We start from the raw sequence: 20,124 nt of genomic DNA, 5'->3' as shown, positions 1-20,124 counted from the left end.
TCTGCATCTTAATCGATCATTACGAGTTTGAGCCCGGGGCAAGCACCACTGAATTTTCATGTGCTTAATTTGTGTTCATAATTCACTTGAGCTCGGCGGTGAAGGAAACCGGCGTGTGGCTGATAAGAATTTGTTACGTATCCACCGACCCGCATTGGAACAGCGTTAAACCTTCTCTAGTGGAAAATTTGGAGTACAAGCATTCAAAACATGAAGTTGTGTTTTTTGACTGAACTTAGAGAGCTATTGTCAGCATATAATTAAATAATCACGTAACAGTTTACGTGATTATTTAATTATATGCTGACAATGACTAGAATTGGTTAATCAATGGCTGTTACTTTCATGCACCAAATTTTCAGTATTACTTATATGATTTATTGCCGAAGTGTAGAGGTCGATCTATATCTACTGACAAGCTGCTCCACGCTGTTTCAACGTGGGTCATAGCATTACGTTACATTATCTGTAACCTTTCTCGATATATGGACTCTCTAGCGGAAAAAGATTTCTTCATATCGGTCGGATAGAGATTAGCGCGTTCAAACGTTACAGATACGTTCCAACACACACATAAAAATACTATACGATGCGTACATTTTCACATTTAGCGAACCTTAGTGTATTCGCACGGTCACGTACCGGCTCCGTTTTCCGTGTACTTATCCATAAATGTAATCAACGGAACTGAGAAGTAAAAATCTAAATATTCACTACTACTATAACATGCCAATCATTCTATGGCTATTTTATTTATTCGTTATTTGAAATTGTTATTCGGCGAGCGGAATTCGAGTTAGCATTCGACACCCCATTTCCGATTGGGCGGATAGTAATTAAAGGTTGTAAAAATAAATTTTATTCGCGACTTTTTATTTTTATTCGACGACCTCCGTGGTCGAGTAGTGTGTACACCGGTTTTCATGGGTACGCCACTCCGAGGTCCCGGGTTCGACTCCCGGCCGAGTCGATGTAGAAAAATTTCATTAGTTTTCTATGTTGTCTTGGATCTGGGTGTTTGTGGTACCGTCGTTACTTATGATTTTCCATAACACAAGTGCTTTAGCTACTTACATTGGGATTAGAGTAATGTATGTGATGTTGTCCAATATTAAAAAAAAAAATTAAAATTTATTACTGTTTTTGGTAATTCTACCTTTTGTAAATATCATTAATTAAATTAACACACATATGTAACTTAAATTGTGCGACGAGAAAAACGATCGATTTTTTTGGTAGAATCTACACGACGAACTTATGGTTTGAATTTAAAGTAATCTTGTAAACGTGTATAGGTGTTCTTGAATAAAGTATACATTTCGATTTGAAATGTATAATTATGGGATGACTTAGGTTTATTTGATTACCTTTAATTATTATAATTCTCACGTTTCATTTCACGTTGGCACTATTACAAATAATGTACAGAATAATTGTACTGCAAATAATTTAGATTGATCTACAATATGTATTATTATATTTGACACGCCTAATATGTTCCTAGGAAACTAAGATTAGGTATGTAGTATTCGCTAACTGACAATAATTCATATTGCTCCTTAAGAGCGCCGTCTTTGCATTGCATCAAAGTCTGACCTATTTGTTAAATATTCATATGAAATCCTTGCGAGAAATAATAGTTATTTACGCTTATATTCCTGCAAGAATTTACCTGAGAAACCTGTTGAATTACGATGGTTTGACAATAAGAAAGTACACTGCCACTGTGTCACTGTGCCACTCATACTACGAATATACAATTTATGATAAAAAATACTAAGAAAAAGACAGAAAAATATTAACGATTTAATATTATGTGGTTGATTGGTATATATAACTGTATGATTTTTTCCTATTTATATAAATAAATAATTATGTACCTTTTTCTCTATATTTCCAATTAAAAATATGGAAAATTAGGTATAAAAAAATGTTCGAAACATTGATTATGGTGGAATCGAAACAAGTTTTACTATGTTATAATCAGCATCGTAAGAAACCGCATCAAAATCTGTTGTGTAATTTTAAAGATCTAAACATACACAGGGACAGACAGCGGTAAGTGACTTTTTTTATACTATGTAATTATATTTGTATATGTAACACGAGACAAGGGAACATTATTAATTGCACAGAGGTCAAATACACAGTAAGAATGCCTGCATGTCTATTTGTCACGTACGTACTACTGCGTGATGCTATTTCATGAAATCAATTAAAACACGGTAGAACTAGGTCTCTTATATTTAAAACTTTAGATATCCAATCTAAATAATCTCAATTTTAAAGATACGTGAGTTGGAAGGTCATTATTGTAAATGCTCTGCTTTACATTTAGTTTAAATTAAGATGCCTTTAACGATTGAACAATGTGGTTTGCAATTTAATTAAAAAATATATATTAGTTTAATTTTAGATACTTAAAAATAATAGTTCCGTGTAAATATTTGTGTTTATCTCATATTTTTTTCAAAGATGTGATATATATTGAGAAGTAAAATAATATTAGTTTAATAATAATTCGAGAATACATTGGTTGAAATTGTTAAGAAATAATAAATAAACGTATTGAATTTATGATTCATTTTACATTTAATTATTGAAATATATTTCATTAATTATAATGACTGAGTATATGTACCGCAATCGAATCTATTATTGTGGTTTTTTATTAAATTTCAACGTTCCAACAGATCGAATATTGCAAATGTTGTGGCGTCATATCGACAATTGTGGTTAGTATATTTTAAATTTGCACCAGGCCGATATAAATATCTGGTATAATAACAATTAAAATTTAGATATAAATAAAAATTAATATTGAAATATTTTAAATGTTTCTTCGAACATTTTATATTTATACATATAGGTTAAATAAATCAAATTGTTTACGCAGCTACAAGTTCTCAAAAGATGTATGGAAATAATATCAATCACAATAAAATAGCATGAAAATATAATAAAAATAACAATATGAGACTATTTCATGGTGGTTTAATAACTGCAATTCATTTAAAAATAAATAAACTATTCAATTTGAAAAAGGAAATCAAAATATTTTTACTCACCTCGTTCACCTACAAATATGTCGTCAATATCCACAAGTATCCATCTGTCGAGGCTCAGACTAAGCTGGCCATGGCTCAGGTAACTCAGAGCGTCCAGAAACAGAATACGGTGAAGCCAGAACTGGAGGCCGGATCCGAAGAGTACTCTTTGGACACCGTCCAAACGCCCGTGATCTTGAACTACAGTCGCCAACGGCATTCGGTCTTCTGTATTGAAAAATATTCATATTAGTGCCAAATTGTTTTTAGCCAAATAATCCAGTAGCAAAACTTTCAGGTCAAACTCTGAATCTCAATTGAAGACCGCGAGTTGCAAATCTGCAAAGCTTAATATCGCAAAGAAACATCGTAAGGAAACAAACTCTACATGTGGTCACCAAGACGCAGAATGGCACCGAAGTGGAGTAAGCTACAAACGATCTCTCCAAAAGAACACGAGACCTTAGCCCACCATTAGAATTTTAGCTTTCTTTCTTAAATACCAACACAATATACATATATATTTCTAACAATTATTTAATTTATTAACTTCAAAGAGCCAATTTCAGTTTCATAGTTTTAACGAAAAACAGTGTGTTTTTATGAGGTAAGAAATTCTTTAAATAAAAAAATATATATATTATTTAAGTAAGTTGCGGTCAGACCTAATGATATTCCATCTCAGTTATAACATTTTTAGAAATTGTGAACCACGAGACCGATTTTAAATGTTTCTTTTACCGAAGCTTGTTTGCGGTTCACAGAACTGACCCAAAATACACACCCACGTAACGAAACACGACTTATTCCGAGAAAAACTTCTGAGGTCTCGAATAATACCTAAGTTCTTGCTGTTAATAGGCTTAAAATTAAATAAGAGCCAACGGCATTCATTTCGTTATTAATTAAAATCGTTTGTGAGGTTTTTTGCCAAAAAAGTGGTTACGTACTTTGTCTCTGTGCAAAACAATATTTATCAAAAAATATTTTTTTGCGTTCCAAAGATATATTACATATAGAAAATAAATAATTATCTTTTATTAAATAGTTAAAGATGATGTTGATGATGTTCGCTGTATTATCCGACTATTGCGAAACTACGTTAAAATGTATGTTCATAGTATGATTCCTGGATCTTCAGTTGCTAAGCTACTAAACGTGTTTTGATGAATGAAGTGTCGTTGCTTTCGTCTCAAGTTCCCGCGTGTCAAAGGCAATGTAATGTTATATTATACGGCAGAAAATTGACTTCATATGCCAATCGACAGATATATCAAGCCTGTTATCAAATCGGTCACGGATTCCAAATATATAATTTTCATAAAGTATGTAGTCGGGTCTAATTTATAAAAAAGTCAAATAGAAGTTGTTTTTTTTTAATTACTTTTAAATTCGTTATTGATAAACCAAATAATTATATGATAAGATGAATTACATTTATAAGATTATAAGATAAATATATGTAGTGTCATCGTTAAATGTACTGCAGACTAATGTCAGAAATAGATTAATAAAGAGATAATAAAAAGCACATGAAATCAAACGATACAGGGAAGGAGGTTGGGGTCTGTCAATTTGTGCATTTTTATAGACTAGGCCCCGAGTTCCCCTCGAGATAAGAATTGTTTTTTATTGGTCTGGCTATCAATTTAAATAATTGACTTTCCCACACCGGAGCAAAGGCCTCGGTGAAGATATTTTACTCAATAAGCCGTAATTGTCTTAATCGTCAAGGACGATCGTATTAACCACGCTATTTATTTTTATGAATCACTCTACCGTAAAAGCTTAAGTATGAACTATAACACTTATATTCGTGTGAGCTACTAAAGGTTTTGTATTTTTTCATACGATATTGAGCTTAGAAACAATGAAAAGAGATATCAATTTTGCTTAATACCTTTATATCAATCAATTATCGTAACGTTAATACATGTTTGTTTTGTTAAAAATATATACATTATGTAAGTATATAGAAAATCTCTAAACCTAACTAATTATTTAAAGGAAACTTTGTCCTAAATAATATAAATCTATAAAGCGACTATCTGGAGACTTTATAAAAATAATAGTTTATTATTATGCGAAGCCACGCTTCTAATAGTAAATTTATAATGACATAAATCCGAATACGCCAAAGAGCACGTAACTTATTGTAAAACGATTGACCTAGGCACACTTTATGGTGTGAATCCGGCGGACGCAAACATAGGCGATCCCTGCTAATGAGACACTCCGATTTTGTTATACGATATAAAAGGTAACGTTGAGTGTGTACATACAAACATATGTTAGTTTACTTGGAATCGTATGAAAAGATTTTTTTAAAAGAGTGAAATAGAGATCGTTATGTATTGTTATGATTTATTTAAGGAAAATAAAAAATTCACTATGAATTTTACTCGTACGAAGTCGGGACATATTTGAGTTTACAATTAATTTCATGCTCGGGGTTACAGGAGAACATGAGGAAACCTGATCGTATCATATGGAATTCTTACACATGAATACACTTCCTTAAACTAGATCGATTACGTAGTCGACGCGGGGTTACAAGGTCGACGCAAGACTATTTAGTTATTTATTATGAAAATATAGGATTGACGCCAATGCATCGCCAACATTTGGAACTAAGATGTTTCAAAGGTTGGCGACTCACCCTGCAACAGCAGTAAGTATTACTGTTTATCGGTAGTATATCTGTTGAGTGTGTGGTACCTACCCAGACATGTTTTTAATTAAATGTTATAATATGAATAAGGTAAACCTTATTCATAGTATAGCATATCTAAATATATTGTAATCGGTTCAGTAGTTTTTGAGTTTTTTGCTGCTGTCTCTAGAGCTTTCATGCAAGGAGGAATGAGGACAATGTTGTGAGGAAGGTCATGAGCATGGGCGTAAATGGATATAGAGGAGGGGTTGACCAAAGAAACGATGGATGGATTGTGTGAAAGACGATATGGCTGGAAAGAATGTTACTTGCGAGATGACGTCAGACAGAGAAGTATCGAGGAAGAAGACATGCTGCGCCAACTCCAAATAAAATTGTGATAAGAGCAGGAGAATGATGATAAATATATTGTAATATTTAATAAAAAATATATATGTGCTAACACCACTTCTTAACTTTCACACAATCTTGATTCACTTAACTTTTATTATATGTTTTGCGTGCAAAGCTTATTGCTCATTTTGTAAAATTTTAATTAAGTTGTAATTGCCATTTATTTTAGCCCTTTCCCTGTCTCGTGAGTCATATATGACTAATAGATATAGTTCTGTTATATTGTGTTAGTTAACACAGTCTGCTGTTTGGACAGGGAAAAATGTTCAAATAAACCACTTAAAAGCTAAATTGTTTGTTAAATGTTCATTGTGAAATATCTATAAAGGATGTTGCCGCTTTTTCTATATAAATTTTGTACAAATCCCCTTCAAATAATTTGGCTATATTATGAGATCTTGTAGTATCCCTACCAGAGTTCGGCCAAAATGGATCCGGACCGACATTTTCTTTCCGACATTGACAAAATTCATAGATACTGCATGTAGTATGTTAGAAACTAAGTTCGTTTGATGTAAGATTTTCATGTAGTGTAGGTCCACCGGAACTCTCACAAAAAATAGAATGCATCATAAACGTTTCATTTATAAACCTTACATATGAAAACCTAGCTCTCATATTCGACGATCCAATTTCACTCATATCGAAGCTGATAATTTTCTCCTCAAAACCTATCTAAATCTATCATCTATCTAGTCTATTCATATCATAACATCATACTACATAATGTATAATATATAACATTTATACAAATTGTCAGTACGATAATCTAATTCTGTTACTGTCTAGTTTAACGGTCAGGTATTATAGCTAGGTTTCACGGGTCATTAGCTCAGTGTTCTAATGGCGCCAAGAATTGCTATTCATATCGCGGGGCGAGCGTGCCGGAATTCCAGTGATGTCATCGAATTCGATAGCTTACGAATACTGTTCCTTCACACGTAACCCTTCCGTGCCATACATTTTTATTCTTTCGGATATAATAACGTATTTCACGCGTGTTGGGCTACAGGTAAGAAAATGTCCACGGTACGTGAGCTGACGTTAAATTCTCACACTTTATCGATATAATATTCGACATTTGAATTATAAATGAGTTCCGTCAAATGTACACATTTACATATTTTAATGATTTAATTACCTAAGGGTAATAATTTACACCGAATATCGAATTATTACCAACGATTGTCCAATTCTAATTTAAAAAAAAAATCTTAAGGAATTTTGTTAGTATAAGTAAATCCGAGTAATTTGGAGGGAGTGGGGAGATAAGTATATTCAATCGGTATTCGCTTGCGAGATAATTGGGACATTTCCGAGAATTGCAACACTATCAAACCGTATATAACAATCCCGAACTAAATTAAAAATTACTTTAAAATGATATATAACATTAAAGATTTATAACTTCACATGAAATTATATTAATATCAAAGTATTTAAAAAATATGAATTTAAAATGTCAATTTATCCAAATAAACTCTTTATAAGCATCGATAAATCTTCATTTTATAAGCTAAATCAAATTGAAAGAATGTACATTGTACCGATAAAAGCCATCCAAAGACAAAGAATCTTTATAACTACTGTGTTTATCAATTACAAGTATATTTCACGTAATAATCAATATACAATTAAAAATATTTCCTGAATGAAATAGAAATGAAATTAAAAGAAAACTGACTCCAAACTTTTTTATCATATATCTATATGCCATATTACTCTGTATATTATATATCATATATTTGCGATTATATTCAACTGTAGGGTTAATTTCAATGCACTAATCTTAGGATCATCGAGTTGAAAAAATATTTTTATTTTTAAGTTGAAAAAACTTTTATTGTCGAAAGAATACTTATTAACATCACGCTACAACTCACAAGAGTGGAGCCCTAACGCTGTTGAAAACGCGAAGAGACGCTAGATTGTTAATATTTTTGAACATAACCTTTAAATTTATTAATTGGTATATGTAAAATGATCTGCGATCTGTGATAACTTACCGCTAGTGCCATAATCATTCTCTCGCAGCGCCCAAGCCACAGGTTCGTATGTGGAAGAGTTAGCTCTGAACACAGTCCAGTGGTCACCAGGCAGCGAGCCCCAAGCGGTTTCGCCGGCGCGAGCTAACCGCAACACCGGCGACGCTGGATTTAAAGCTGCATCCTGATTTTACAATAAAAAAATTAACAATTATTCTTTAATCTATTATTTCTGAGATATAAAATAAGAATCTACATATTGAAGCAATAAAATTAATATCATCATGTTATGATTTTACATAATAAAGTACCCTTTAAAATTGCATGGACGAAATACTGCACTATATTAAATCTTTGAACGTGTAATACAAACAATTAATGCTTATTAACTCGAATTTTATAAATATTTACATAAATAAATAATAAAGTGATTGAATGGAAATCTAATAAGATCATATTTCACTCAACAATACAAAACTCGAATGGTATAACCTTTCAAAGGTTACAATGACATTATGATAAATAAACGTTCTATTATAAAGGTAATAACGCTCAGACGGAGCTTAATAATATGGGCGACAATATGCTACACAATAAATTTCTATTTACCTTAAGCCTTAGATTGGTATGCATGAAGAGTGGGAATCCTTTCAACTGAGCGCCAACAAGGCTCTCCTCCCCCGGCGTTGCGAACCCGACGACCCCTACTGAATATTCTCGACAGTATTTGTCGAGAAGTTCTCGATTCCACTTGTCCATATTTGCATATTTCGACAGCGACTCGAACACAATCACTCCGTATCGCCCCTTGTCCAAAGTGGTAAGCACTGGCAGACTTTTGCCTGCAACTTCCACTTTGTACCTGTGAAAGAGTATGCAAGTATAAAATAGTGGCATAATGAAAACTTACTTTTTATCCAAAATAATGTCTAAACAGTATACAACATGTATTATTTGAAGTTGTCATTCGAATTAAAGTCAAATCTAAGTACGACATGGTTGATTTAGTAACTACATATTTTATTTTATTTCCATTTAGTACTTAATTATTCCATGGCATATGGCATAACTCGAACTAACGTTTCTTGCAGTAAGTCACTATTAGGCCAAAAACTGTTACTAATATTGTTACGTGATAACCATTTAGATACCAAAGAAGAGAGAGATTTTTTTTGTCCTAGTGTTGTAACCATTATTTTTGGAAAATATAAGTCATTTCGGTTCATAAATATAAAATTTGTCAATAACTACACCGCTACGTATCGAATCGTGGCTATTAACCATCATCTTTATAAATCTTTTGTATAGTAAGATCATGTGAAGTTCAGATCGATCAATCGATCGATCAGAAGTACATATACATAATGATAATAAACATAAATTTATAACAAAACGTTGCTTTGAAAATTTTCAAGTATACTTATTCAGGCACTTATAAAATAACAAACGAATGCTGTTGACGGATAAAAGAAAATATTTATTATTCTTTTAATCTTCGCAATTAGTGACAGAAAATCCTCAAACGATATTCAATTATTCGCAGACGTTTTCCTATTGAACTTTTATTCGCAAAATGTTTATTACATTTTTTTATTAGGACTCTGTAGTTTGACTTTGTTTTTCCTTAATAGAAGGTAGGCAGACTGGCAAATGAGCCACTCGATGGCGATTGTCCATAAACTTTCGCGACCTAAGAAATATTAACCATCCCTTACATCACGAATCTTCAACTAATTCTGGGAACCAAGATGTTCTGTTTCTCGTGCCTTTAGTTACACTGGCTCACTCATCTTTCAAACCGGAATACAACAATACTATTACTCTTTAACAGTCATATGCCCACCCAGGTGGGATTGCACAAATCCCTATTTCTACATCTATATGTCCGTCTGTTTATTATAAAGGTTGTGGTTTCTTAAAATACGACGAATAAGAACTTATAATAAAAATAAAAAGTTCAATTAAAAAAAACGAACCTAACTCTGAACTGTAAACACTTAGAAATATTTTACAAGTAAGTGCAATCTAAGTTGATCTGAATTTAGGCTCTAAAAGATGTTCACGCATGCAAACATGGAACAAAATCGAACAACAATCGACTATTTACGTCATTTTATTATTATATTCGCGCAACCACTCGTAACTAATTTCTGACTAGACATATTAGATCGCGCTTATTCTTATGATTTAATTGAAACAATGAAGTTTAATAGTTATATATTAATTATATGTTTTTATAAACTACCCGGCAATTTAACAGACTATAAATAACTTGTTATAAGACAATGGTTTCCTCCTTTTTTAGATTCTGAAGGATTTGAAGCACTGTCACGCTTTTTTATTTTATTAGTATTATATAGGAGATTTAAAATTATTTCGAATTAAGAACAGGACATTAATAAAATAAATATAGATACAATATTTATTAATCCAGATGTTTTATCTTGAATATATCTACATTCTAAAAGGACCATTTTCATTAAAGTTTGCGGACGGTGTTATCATAATTGCCAATTAAATTTTAACCCTGAATTATAGTGAATAGTTGCGACATGTTCCAATTATCTCATTATTTTATCAAAGAGAGTCGACCGTCGTCAAAGGTTATATAATTATATTATGATATCATTAAAATAATTATTTCTTTGTTCCACATAAATAATATCGTAATTGATATTAAATTCTAAATAATAATCAATTTATGCAATTCATATTAATTCTGGTCACGGTCAAAATATTCAAATACAGAGAAGCATAAACACGCGGAGACCGCCAGGTAGAGAAATGGAGCGAAATATGAAAGCAACCGTTCATTTTGCTTGAGTTAAGGCTCGTTCAATTTAGCAGTTCGAGTGCACACAGACCGAAGCAACGGACGCTAACTTGCAAATACTACCCCGCTCGAACTTCCAATAATAACATATATATGTATGTATGTATGTATGTACGTTATATTTGCTGCAGTCGTTTCAACTTCGCCCGTATATTGGCAACTTTGTTAACATTATACATCGATATTTGTCATTTAAATAGTTGTTAGCGAAACATTCTTATACAAAGTTTTGTGCATTTACGTATAATTAAAAATAAAATAACATTCTTTAAAATACTACTATATAACATGTTTCATGTCTGATAATGTTAACAACATACAATCCCCCAAACGGGTGTACCGTTTCTAAGATACCGTAGCCGGGTTTATAGAGAGCACAACGAATACACCTCGACCGTAACTCGCGCTAACATGTTTCTAATTACCTTAATTAGCGTCCTGCCGTTACAGGAGACAACGCTCAATTTAAATTAGAGCAAGCGAAACGGTCCAATTTAACCGTGAACCGAAAGCGACGAGGGCTAATTCGTGATAAGGGAACGAGTGAGTTGAATAACAGGGTGGAGGGTGTTGCGATTAAGGCTCCACGATCCCTGAGATAATAGAACGTATCGTTAAGAGGTCGACTCGTGTCATTTTCCTCTAAAGTGTAATAATTAAGTAAATTAAAAAAATATATATAAACTCGTTTTAAATGTACTAAGTTTAATAACTTTCTCGATTAAAATTTGAAGATAATATTATTTTCATTATTAAATATTTTGTATAGCTTTAACATTCTGTAAATGTTATATATATTTATTTATATATATGAAAACTCATTTGTCTAACTTAAATTGAACCATTGAGGGTTCTTAGTCAAATTATATCGAAAACTGTGTTAAAGGGTAAGAAAAGGCAATAAAACTGTTCCAACAAAACAAGTGGGCGAGGAGTGTTATAAACAAGAAGTTGCAAGAGCACGAGACGTCAAGATAAGGAGCGCTCGCGGTGGAGACTGGCTCTAATGGCGGTAGCAAAGTGCTACGAGTTAGTAAACTAACGACCACAGCCACTGCCTGCTTCTATACAACTTAAGGACAAGTCTACAACTTACTAGCTTTGTTATTAGGCCCTTAGTTAGAATCTTTTTACTCGTGCACTTGCATTTTGTAATCATTAATTTAAAATCAATCTAATTTTAAAAAACGCTGGAATAGGAGCAATTTCATTCTTACATTTTTAATATTGAACAAAAGTTCGCTTTGTAATAAAAATAATAGATTTTGTCTAGCATGACGTAACAGGTTAGATGTGAGCCAGTAACAATAAAAAAAGCGGTAAAAAGATTAAATTGAAATGCGCCTCACTGGTACTCACTCCAAGTCTGAAGAGGTCGTAAAATCAGTAAACGGCTATTATGTAAATGTGAGCCATAAAATTTTCCATTTCCAGATCACTTGAACAAATCAAGTATAACCGCTCCTACCTTTTATAGGTTAAGTTTTTAACAGAATTAGGTGAGCGTAAATTTCTCCTTGAGTAATTAAGTCATTTTGTCAGATACGACGTATAACGATGAGGGGTAAGGCAAAGGCGAGGCGCGATACCATTATAAATGGAACTAAGCATGACCGCAACGACTTCCACGACGCGAAACTGCCATCTTATAATTTAAGTTCACGTTTCTGAATAACACACCTTGCCTGTGCGAAACTGTGTAATAATTAGGTCGCATCAGATGTTCGGAATGAGCATGCTTGGTAGCAATTAATAAACTCAATATATCACCCGAAATGTAAATTTACGTCCTACGTGAAGCGTAGGAGAAATTCATTAAATTCTCCATTATTAACCCCAAATATTGAATATCATGTGCAAATATAGCTATTTATAATTTATTTTTATTTTCAGCATAAAGTTTAATATAATTATGGCTACAGTTTTTTTTCAGTAATGGTTTGAATAAATTTAGTATGAATGAAATCATTGTCAAAGTTTTTTTTATAATTTTGTGTATGGAGCTTTATTACTGTCATTTATTTTCTTTATACTTTAACATATACTTAAATGGAAATTATTTTTAAAAGGGTCTTCTCTTACTACCCTGATTAAAATTAAAAGATTTTTTATTATGACGGTTAATTCGATGTTAATAAGCAGATACGTATACGACAACTAGGGTTGTGTTTGAGAAGTAGGAATTTGTGGAAGCCCGTCTGTAAGTATCACCAAGTCATCTATGATTCATCATTCTCCCTTCATAGGGAAAACACTACACACCACACACCATCAGCGTTTTCGCCGGCGGAAAGGAGGTTTGAGATTAGTGCGAAGCAGAAGCGCTACCCAGCTCACCCACTACGTTCTGAGTCAACAGACACAAAAAAAAAGATTCATCTATAATTCTATTGTTTGTTTATTGTGTTTCGGTTTGATTGTTGGCGCATTGACAATATAAGGACTGATTAATATTTCTAACAGCGCGAATGTCTAAGAGCAGTAATTACCTTCAGTTGGTCTGTAAGTATCACCAAGTCATCTATGATTCATCATTCTCCCTTCATAGGGAAAACACTACACACCACACACCATCAGCGTTTTCGCCGGCGGAAAGGAGGTTTGAGATTAGTGCGAAGCAGAAGCGCTACCCAGCTCATCCACTACGTTCTGAGTCAACAGACACAAAAAAAATGATTCATCTATAATTCTATTGTTTGTTTATTGTGTTTCGGTTTGATTGTTGGCGCATTGGCAATATAAGGACTGATTAATATTTCTAACAGCGCGAATGTCTAAGAGCAGTAGTTACCTTCAGTTGGTCCAATTGTGACTAACAAACGCTTAATAAAAACAAATTAAAAAATACTTTTAATAAGGCTTAAAACGTATATAAACTAGCGATTCTTTAGTGGAGGTTTGTCATTAACGCAATTGAACGTACGCCTACTCAGGGGACAAGTCTGACCCTCCACGTTAATTCGCAAAATTACATCGGGCAACTGTGTTTACTTCCCGTTTTATTAATCTTTTAGAGGCCAAAGGCAAATATGACTGGAAATTGTCAATTTAGTACTCCACTATTTCAATTTACGTGCAATCTAAAGTGAACAATGTAACGAGGCGCCCACTCCCTCCCCGTATTTTCATAACAATGTTAAGAACTGAAAAATGTCCCAGTATTATATTTCCTTCTAATTTCATAACACTTAATATCGGGAAAAGAAAAATATATCAACAATATATTTAGTTCGTTTTCGGTTTAATCATATAACATACGTATACACAGACACATTTATGCACATTTGTTAGAAACATTCGTTTGCATACGATGACCTAAACCAACTTATTACGAAATATTTATTCTGACACATGAAACGTTTCATTCAATGAAAACATTATTATAATCGAAAGTCTGGGTAAATTTAATGGGGCGATTCGATGCCAAAGAAAAACAGCGTAGAGGAAAAAAAACCGACGGGAAGTCGTCGAAGTTCGAGACGCCACAAAAAATATCACAAGAAAAGTAATTCCTAACCCGTCAAACATTTCATAAGCAAGTGCAGTTTAGACATCCAGTTTAGTATATTGAACCGATTTTTATTCTGCAACAGAGTGACGGCATAGATGAAAGGGTAAGAATAAACAGGGTGGATAGCTTTGCCCCGACTTTAAACCGAATGCTCCTGTCTGCAAATATTTCTATACTGACCAATTTTTTTAGTGACTAGGTACCTAAAAAGTAACTTTATTTTTTTTTATTTAATTGGTGGCAAAGAGCAGGAGGTTTACGAGGCTGATGGATAGTGACTACCACCGCCCATGGACATCTGCAACACCGGGGAGTTTGCAGGTGCGTTGCCGGTCTTTAAGAAATGAGTACGTTCTTTTCTTGAAGGTTCCCAAGTCGTATCGGTTTTAAATAATATTATATAATAATAATTTAAATCACTGTTTTAAATAATAAATAAATAAAAACCAAAATATATGCAAAACAATATATTAATAGGATCCTAAACGGTCTCTAGGAATATTGTTTTATATTTTATAAATATCCTCAGTAAACTTTCAATTTGTTGCCAGTAAAGACAATATGCGGTAAACCTTTATACCGTTTTGTTTATTGTGAAGGCGTTCATTATGCAATTACGCGTCGACTATGACGCGCGAGCTATGTCAATATCACAATTTGTTATCTATATGCGATGCATACATAATTATCTAATACTAGTTGTCGGCCGCGGCTTCGTTCGCATTTTAGCGATGTTAGGCATAAAAAGTACAAGTGTGCTTCCTAGGAGTTCAAGCTTGCATCATACATCATTTCATCAAAATCGATTCAGAGGTGGCCGTGAAAGAACAACAAACATGCAGACAGACAGAGTTAATTTTGCATTTATAATATTAGTATAAAAGTTAAGATTTTAAAGAGGTAGCTTTTGTTTGTTCATTCTGGTTTCATAAAAAAACTACATACCGATAGATATGGAACTTCTATATTATTTTATTTAATAAAATATCTACAGAAAAATCAGCGACAGCCTGATAAATATCAGCAAATATATACGTATACAAACTTTTATACAATTTTTATATATTTTTATGTAGATAAATATTGTCCTTAACACTTTACAATTCGAATTAGTAGTTACGAAAAATTACAGGACATTTGAATAAACACGTAAAAAAATTGCGGGGCGTGTTTTACGGCGTATCAGCAGGGCATTATTAGGGCACGGGCGAAAAGATCGGTTAGTGAATGTTTATATATAATTGTTTAAACAATAGCACGGAATGAAATTCTTATTTTACCTGTGTGAGTAGTCGTGTGTTCTGTCGGGAGTAATGGCTGTTGTAGCCAGTGTAAAAATAAATACACTTGGACACCGTTTTACATATTTGGTATTCCGGAATGGACATTTACATGTTTTTAAGCAGTGAAACTGCTTACTCGATTCAATTTATTGATAATACGGATAATAATCGAATATAATATCTATGTCCTTGTATATAAATATTAGTTATGTGTATATCTATAGATATATTATCGAACAATGTAATCTACAAAAGAACTTTACTCAAGGACACAGCTGGCTTATGCCTCAGGATAATCCTACTATTACGTTTTATCGAAAATCGAACTATTGATTTAAGTAGGAGACAAAACGAGCATAACCGTCTACGTCTTATTAATAAAAGTATAAATATATACAGAATATTGTTTTTTTTTTTAATTAGACGGCGTAATGCTTATTGTAAATGGACCACCTGTTGGTAAGTGGTCACCACCGCCCATAGACAATGGCGCTGTAAGAAATATTAACCATACCTTACATCACCAATACGCCACCAACCTTGGGAACTAAGATGATATTTCCTTGTGCCTATAGTTACACTGGCTCACTCACCCTTCAAACCGAAACGCAATAATACTGAGTACTGCTGTTTGGGAGTAGAATATCTGATGAGTGGTTGGTACCTACCCAGTCGGGCTTGCACAAAGCCCTACCACCAATCACCAATAGTTAGTAATAAAGACCGACAACCAGTATTAAACTATGAAATTGAAGAAGAGTTCAATGGAACAGTTTTTGTTTTTCTCAAAGAATCTAAACAATAAATCTTTTCAGGTTAGGTCCTGGGTCATGCCAATTACGTTAGTCTGTCAAGAAGTAGTAATCGAGTAATCATAGCAGTTCGGAGTTCGGAATCCGTTAGTCCCACGAACTCTTTTTAGTCTTATTAGATATGACATTCCATCATCCCATGAGAAGAAAGGACTATAGAGTTTATTTGTCCATGCGCAGACAATTATGCGGTATAAAGATAGAGGAAGAGGACTTATCGATCATCTTTTCAAAAAAATAAAAAACATAAACAAAATTAACAGTAAATTGTTATCGACAAGTTTAAATTCTAACAGAATTGATGTAGGTATACTAATGATAGATGATAACTTGCAGTTTACGATTAAATGAAATCAAAACAAAATCTGTCATCGGTCTCGAAATTCTGAATATATCTTATGAATAAACGCGAAGTTTCGCGGGCGACCCACTAGTATTTAATAAAGCAAATTGTATTGAAAAACAGGCATCAGTCAAAATGACAAGCTGTTTTTAGTCAGACTTACACTTTCAATCTCAAAATCACTATTTTCCGATAAAGGTACTTTATTTTCCTTAGTACGCTGTATCTGCAATTATATTTAAGAAAAATCATTGCAATCCTCGAATTTATTGATTGACGATTTATTGGCAGAATTAAATCTACACGATTTGAAGATTTATTTGTGATTCAAATTGATGATTTCGATTGAATACAACAGAAGAACATTGGAAGCACAAAGCGTTATGGAGAGGCCTACACTTTCAATCTTAAAATCGCTAGGTTAGTATTAAGATACCTTTTTCACTTATATATATATAAAAAATATCTGTAATTGGACAACATCACATACATCACTCTGATCCCAATGTAAGTAGCTAAAGCACTTGTGTTATGGAAAATCAGAAGTAACGACGGTACCACAAACACCCAGACCCAAGACAACATAGAAAACTAATGAACTCTTTCTACATCGACTCGGCCGGGAATCGAACCCGGGACCTCGGAGTGGCGTAACCATGAAAACCGGTGTATACACTAATCGACCATGGAGGTCGTTAATTATATTTTTGAAAAAATATTGCGATCATTAGGTTTTTTTAATTATTATCCACACACTTTGCAGTAGTACCGACAATAAAATGTATAAGTAGCTACTACTGAAAGCGGGCTCTAGGATCTTAATAAAAATAAAACTTATGGCAAAAGTGCGACTGCATATTGGAAAAAATTACAATAGCGATGTTGTAAGTAATCCAGAGAAAAGTAGACCAGGTCGATGGCAAAATTATGGATCTTTCTACTCTTATTGTTATGGAATCTATTGTGAGTGTTACAATAGTCTTTAATGTATATGAAAGTCAAAGGTATGTTATAATTTTAATTTATCCGGGCAATTATTAAAATAATGTCAATATAATGAGAAGTATTTAATTATACTGACTTTCGTCCGCAGCTTACCGCGTGTGAAGGACTAAGGTAGGTTCGGCGTTAGGTAGCCTAAATGTATAACCTATCGTTAGTGCAAATTTTAACTAAATTTTTCGTACGATTTATAATAAAACATATATCTAGTTGATACTCTAGTCATTTACATCGGTCTCAAACTTTATTGAGATATTGTTATATCCGTTACTAATTGGTTTATTTAATTTGTTTTACAGATATTAATATTATATGAATCCTTATGTTATAGTTGGGTATATAGACGATCACGATCCCAACTACAGGGTTTAGTTTTAAAGAGTTATCACAACTAAGCGAGAGACAAAAAAAGGTTTAAGAAGAAACGGCTGAATGTAACGATAGAAATGGTTAAGTCTCAAAAATAAACTATATGGAAGTATTGAGTATTTTCCACTGATCAAACCTTTCTTCCAATTAACTTTTATTACCAACAAAGATTTAATCGCTAATTGAACCATCTTTGCTATGGAATATAAAAAACAATCAATAGCTATTTAAAATCTTAAACGATATTAGTTTATAGATGCTTTTTGATTCCACCAGAACAGACGTCATAGGACTCTCCCTGTGTTGATGTAACCAAGAGAGTGTTGTTACTTAGCTCTTACTAGTAACTAAAACGTTCTACTTGTATGAAATTGATGGTGATGTCCTCCTTATTTATTTCGGACACTGCCATTTAGTGCACACACTTATGCACAAGCACAGGTGCGCTCTCTGTTTGTTGTTCTTATAATCCGATCCGATCCCATCTTTACATGCTTTCTGAGGCACCAATACAATTAATAATGATTCCGAGCTATTGCAGTGAAGTACTTGGCGGAAAAACCAAATAACTGTTCAATGACCAGAAACAAAATTCAAGCCTGGGACCTCATAATCGGCACCAAACAGAAAGACTAACTGACCAACGAGGCTATTACGTTGATTTACAGTATTTGCGGCAAATTCACTATAAGTAATTTCTCGTGACTTACCGTATTCGGTTGGCGACAAGCAGCTCGGCGATGTCGCGTCCCAGTCGCGAGTATAACGACTCGGCTATGACAAGCACTTTAGCATCGATGCGTAGTCGCGCGTCCGATCGGTGGTCCCGTGCGGTCTGCTGCTGCGACGCAAGCAGCGAGCACTGCGATAGCGGACGCGGTACTCGATCGCGCCAAACGAGGCTGTAAGTGAAAAATATGTTACGATGTGTAAGAATAAGGTATAAAAAGAGATTCTACTTAGTTACTTGTCGGTTGAATCTGATACCACCAGGTAATTATGGACGATTTCAAAAGAACAAAAGAGTATTTGAATAATAATAACAAGCTTGATTTAAAAAAGTTTTGTTTATCATAACTGAATAAAACACTCGATATCTAGAGAAATATTTAAAAAAGCAATGTTTTTAGTATACATCAATAGTTTTATAGTATAATTGGCGGTGCCTAATTTAAAACAGTTAAAACTTATTTTTAATGCTATAAATAAATATATATATTATATTATAATATTTAATGAAAATAAATTAATGCCAAAATATTTTTATAACCGTTACAAAAACACCTCTCGTATTGTTTTTCATTCTATCAGCTGGAGAGTGCTGATGGAACTTTAACCAAATGTTTGGCAAGTCACATTAATACTGAAAGGCAAACGTTGGTCGTTAATTCGAACAAACATTAGGTCCTCGTCCGAACTAAACTCCACGATGAAATTTATTACAGTCAAGAAATGAAGGAGACCGTCTGGCGTCAATATAAGAGAAATATTAGGTTTTAGATAAATAAAGACGTTGCGTAAATTATAGCTGTACGATTTTTAGAGTACATTTTTAAAATATATATTAATTTAGACCTGATCATTAAAATATATATTAATTTATTCAGTTAATTAAAACTTCGTCATAAAGTGAAGACTTCGTTACCTGACTTTTATTAAAATCAATCAAAAGCTACCAAAGTTAAGGCTGCATTTTAAGTCGCCACATCAAAGAGCCATTAGGGTATATCTCAAAAGCGTGAGAATAAATAAATGGTAGAAATTGTTGGAAATATTTATACGTAGGCACGGATCCGTGCCGAGGCCGAGTTGCCTCTTGCCTCTTCGCTTTAATGAAAGCCCCGCCCCATCCGACCGGAGTAAAACTTTAAC

General features: G+C 33.2%; 1 protein-coding gene across 2 annotated transcripts in view; it reads right to left on the bottom strand.

Annotated features, from left to right (window-relative positions):
* LOC113393495 (bifunctional heparan sulfate N-deacetylase/N-sulfotransferase) overlaps positions 1-20,124 on the bottom strand; it is a 117,741-nt gene that overhangs the window by 36,785 nt on the left and 60,832 nt on the right. For both annotated transcript variants that reach the window (XM_026630397.2, XM_026630395.2), the window contains exons 3-6: positions 18,963-19,154; positions 8,709-8,961; positions 8,121-8,283; positions 3,069-3,275 (exon numbers count right to left, since the gene is read on the bottom strand). In XM_026630397.2, the coding sequence (XP_026486182.1) occupies positions 3,069-3,275; positions 8,121-8,283; positions 8,709-8,961; positions 18,963-19,154 (815 nt within the window). The remainder of the gene's footprint in view (positions 1-3,068; positions 3,276-8,120; positions 8,284-8,708; positions 8,962-18,962; positions 19,155-20,124) is intronic.

This window comes from Vanessa tameamea, chromosome 6, assembly GCF_037043105.1.
Source record: "Vanessa tameamea isolate UH-Manoa-2023 chromosome 6, ilVanTame1 primary haplotype, whole genome shotgun sequence".
NCBI lineage: Eukaryota > Metazoa > Arthropoda > Insecta > Lepidoptera > Nymphalidae > Vanessa > Vanessa tameamea.
The sequence above is the reverse complement of the archived record's forward strand: the minus strand, read 5'-3'. Positions and strand labels throughout refer to the sequence as shown.